The sequence below is a fragment of the Notothenia coriiceps genome, unplaced genomic scaffold (genome assembly GCF_000735185.1).
Source record: "Notothenia coriiceps isolate Sejong01 unplaced genomic scaffold, NC01 NC01_scaffold00000120, whole genome shotgun sequence".
NCBI classification, from domain to species: Eukaryota; Metazoa; Chordata; class Actinopteri; order Perciformes; family Nototheniidae; genus Notothenia; species Notothenia coriiceps.
In genome coordinates this window covers 242,620-246,265 of record NW_011332821.1, presented here as the reverse complement: position 1 = coordinate 246,265, position 3,646 = coordinate 242,620, and the positions used below count along the sequence as shown (strand labels likewise).

The 3,646-nt window shown below is 42.0% G+C and overlaps 1 protein-coding gene across 4 annotated transcripts in view; it reads right to left on the bottom strand.

The window, feature by feature from the left end:
• dnmt3ab (DNA (cytosine-5-)-methyltransferase 3 alpha b) overlaps positions 1–3,311 on the bottom strand; it is a 39,425-nt gene extending 36,114 nt beyond the window's left edge. For 3 of the 4 annotated variants that reach the window (XM_010767625.1, XM_010767760.1, XM_010767837.1), the window contains exons 1-2: positions 3,210–3,311; positions 1,896–2,093 (exon numbers count right to left, since the gene is read on the bottom strand). In XM_010767625.1, coding sequence (XP_010765927.1) covers positions 1,896–1,979 — 84 coding nt within the window. In that variant the 5' untranslated portion in view covers positions 1,980–2,093; positions 3,210–3,311. The remainder of the gene's footprint in view (positions 1–1,895; positions 2,094–3,209) is intronic. The other variant, XM_010767694.1, reaches the window with a different exon arrangement.
• Between the last annotated feature and the right edge of the window lie 335 nt (positions 3,312–3,646).

Here is a 3,646-nt window from a genome sequence, read left to right as displayed (position 1 = left end):
ACGGAACGACAGACACCAACAATTATTCCGCAATAAGAAGCAACATTTTACGGCGCGCTATGCATGGGGCCGCCTTGTGGGGTTTCCCGACATGTCGTTTCAGTAAATTAAAGGGTGTTTCATGTTGTCGTTGCTGTGGGACTTCTTAATACCTTGGAAAATGCCGTTTAATACTTTTTAATACTTTTTAAAAGCCTTAATTTTCGCTAAATTGATTTATCAATTTTTAATACTTTTTAAGACCCCGCGGACACCCTGTCTTTATATTTTTTCTTTAAAACATTCTTAAAGAACTGGACATATGCCTGCACATACTCCTATAGATTCTATTTCTTAAATATTTCAAAAGATGGAGGACTGTAATAAACATGCATACATTTAAAAGGTCAGGCCATGTTACGTCCTGAGAGTGTTTGCCGCTAAAATGGAATAATAAATCCATCAAACATTAGTGTCCCAGGGTGATAGACTGATTTGCATAAAGAGATAGATGTGATGAGAGTAACTGATGCTGTGATTAATGGGCACAGGGTTATTATTGATACATATCGCTGGATCAGCCTTTAAAGGGTATTTTAGATGTAGATGTTGATGCTCTTTAGAGAGGACGTGTTTTGCAGATGGTGCCGCCATCATTGTGTGATTACCAACAGAGAGCCTGGTGCTTTTGTTTTTTTCCTCACAGGGCAGCAGAATTTGCATAGATAATAGCACGTTTTGAGTGCAGCCTGGCGTGCAGGCTCATTTGGAAACCACTTACTTGGATGACACAATTCAGTGTTGCCTGGCTATCTCTGAACGAGCAGCCAACACACACAACACTCGCCGTTCAAACAATTCCCAGCCTGGGTACTCAGACTCAGTGAAACGCCATTTTCACACAGCTTCCCCCTAATATATCCAGGAAACAACAAAAAAGGCCTGAAATATGATTTGTTGTAGCCTGGAGTGAACCCCACTGCGTTGTCCATATCCCTGCACTATTTCCGTCTGAGTAGCCGGTTATTTAAGGCAATGACTGTTGCCAGGCAACAGGACTAAGGCCAGTACTGTGTAATGGGAACGTAGAGGAAAAGAAAAGATCCCCCCCCAACCCAGTATTAAAAAAAAAAAGCTGTAGAGCCGCTTCAGCTCAAGCAAAACCTACAACAGCCAACGCCCACGTCACTAAGCACCATTACAACAGCGAGTGTCACATAATACAGCTGCATCTCGCCTCTCGTCAGCGCTGCTGCTGTCTCTGTGGAGCTTCAGTGATGCTGCAGTTACACACAGACTGTGATAATGAGTGCCTGCATCATGAAAGGTGACACGGCACTACACATTGCTGTTAGATTCTTTGGTAATAATCTGACTTTTTCTTCAATAAACGGGAGGAAATTATCCAGTTGGTCTTGAGATTGCAAAGATTGTTACGGCATTGGAAGGTTGATTCAATCCATCCATAACATTTGGAACAATTTGACTGGGCTTTGACCTGAAGTGACTATACTAAACCAATAATTTAACGTCAAAGTATTACCCACAAGCTGTCTTCTGATGACAAACACCCACTCATGCATGTAAACACACTTGTTTTTTTTTGGGGGGGGGGGGTATTAAAGGACTCACAGTACTACATGATTGCTGGATAAACCCAGGAGTGACTAATCTCCTGTTAAATCTGTTGAGTTCGAGGGCTTTCATAAAAATTGCAATTTGCAGTGAGAGACTCGAATGCAATATTAATCAACAGCTTAGCTCATCATTCAAAAATCCAAAACATGACTGCATGAACTCTTTGAACCCACCAGCTATAAAAGTGAGAAATCCTGAGTCATTAAGCAATGTGCCAAGCTTCACAAGAGTCTCATAAATACCTGAAGGGAGATTCCTGAGGCGCACGTGTTTCTTACCATTCTGTTTCCAGGTGAATCGGCGTAGTCAGAGCCTTTGAATTCAGCGTTGTTGTTGTTGTTGGTGACAGTGTTGGACGGCATGGTGGAGTCGTTATAGGTGATATCTGATAATGGGGCTATGTAGATGAAGTGAAAATAAACTTAAAGAAACAAAAAAAAGAGAAATGAGAGATGATCCCTCTTCTCTCTGTACTCCTGAAAGATAGAGACAGAAACATCGTGTTTATTAGATGCCCTTTAGTTTAGCATAGTGGTGCTTTCACTGACAGCTGAGCAGTTTCATAATGCAGTGACACATGTTGTGCACATTTTCTCTAATCAGCTTGGTTAAATGTATATTTTCTATCATAAAGAGGTTCTTTTCAAACATAATCTTTCCTCTCTTTGAGTGCATGTGTAGGGTCCTCAGTCTGCTACTGTATGGCTACTATGCCTATAGGGCCTTTTACACCACATGTGTGGGTGTGCTATAGTCCACATTAAATGGCTGCTTGTGTGCCCTAATAACGTGTATAACCCTGCAGAATAAATCCTGCTTCAACATAGTGTTTGTGTATGAATACGATTTAATTTCACCCAAAGTGTGTGGGTTAAAGTTAATCTAGCAGTCAGCCATGCGCACACAGCAGAGCCACAGTGACACTGTTGCTTGCACTCGTGGAAATGTGCACAAAAAAACGAGCCCATATAGCTATACTATCCATATAGGATGGGTTTAATTTCACACAAGGTTGCAGTCAGGATTATTGACAGCCAGACCTTATTAATTTAAGAGCTCTAATAGACTCTTAAATAATAATTGCAGGCAATCTTGGAAACAAATAATTTATTATTTGGCCACACAGGCGATTAATGTCACCGCATGTCCGCGCACATCAAGCCACAGCCCGGCCATAGCTCACATTACCGCAATCCGCTGACATGAATCGATCATCCAATTTGTCTATGCGTTATAATTGCAAAGTTTTAGACGTCTTAGAGCAGGGAAGTCTGCAATTTGACCCAGGGGGTTGTGGCTCTTTTTACAGGCCACGGCCACTCCGGTAATAATCCCCGTTATTTTTTATAATGAAGCCAATGATTGCAGGAGCCTCAGTCCCGGTTCTGTGCTGTAAATTCGGGTCAAGTTCAATGTCCAATCAGCACATCTGCAAAAAATCTAACCCTAAATCTCTATTTCCCCGTTTCCATCGAGCGCCTTCCGCTCTCAGGGCTTCACGTTTTTTGTTCACATTAAGGTCTGCCGTCCTGCGCGGTTAGCAGTGTCGGGTAAAGAAGATTTAAAAGCGTGAATCGCTAAGTGTTCGTTACCCGATTTTCCCAAGTCCCAGGCCTGACCCTTTTTGTCTCGCTATTTCCCGGAGCCTCCTTCCTCTTCTCTCCCTCTTCTCGCCCGTCCTCCGCCTCCTCAGCCGGCCTGCTCTCCTCCAGAAGCACCGCTCTCTGCATGGGCTGCCACTGTACGGGGCCGCAGGGTCCTAGAGACTGCCGGTTCACCACTCTGTTAGTCAGTAACAGAACAATAATAACGTTATTTATTTATACAGCATTTTTTTTGTATGGATTTAAATAACCCACTGTCTTCTCAACTGAAGAACCCTTAAAATTGTATTGGTTTATTTTTTAAATAAATGATTCCAGAATTATACTTAAAATCTGAAACACGGTTGCTTTTTAAATTTAAAATGTGTCTTTTTAAGCCTGAAAGATTAACTAAACCTAATTTAAATGAATCTCCTTTCAGACGT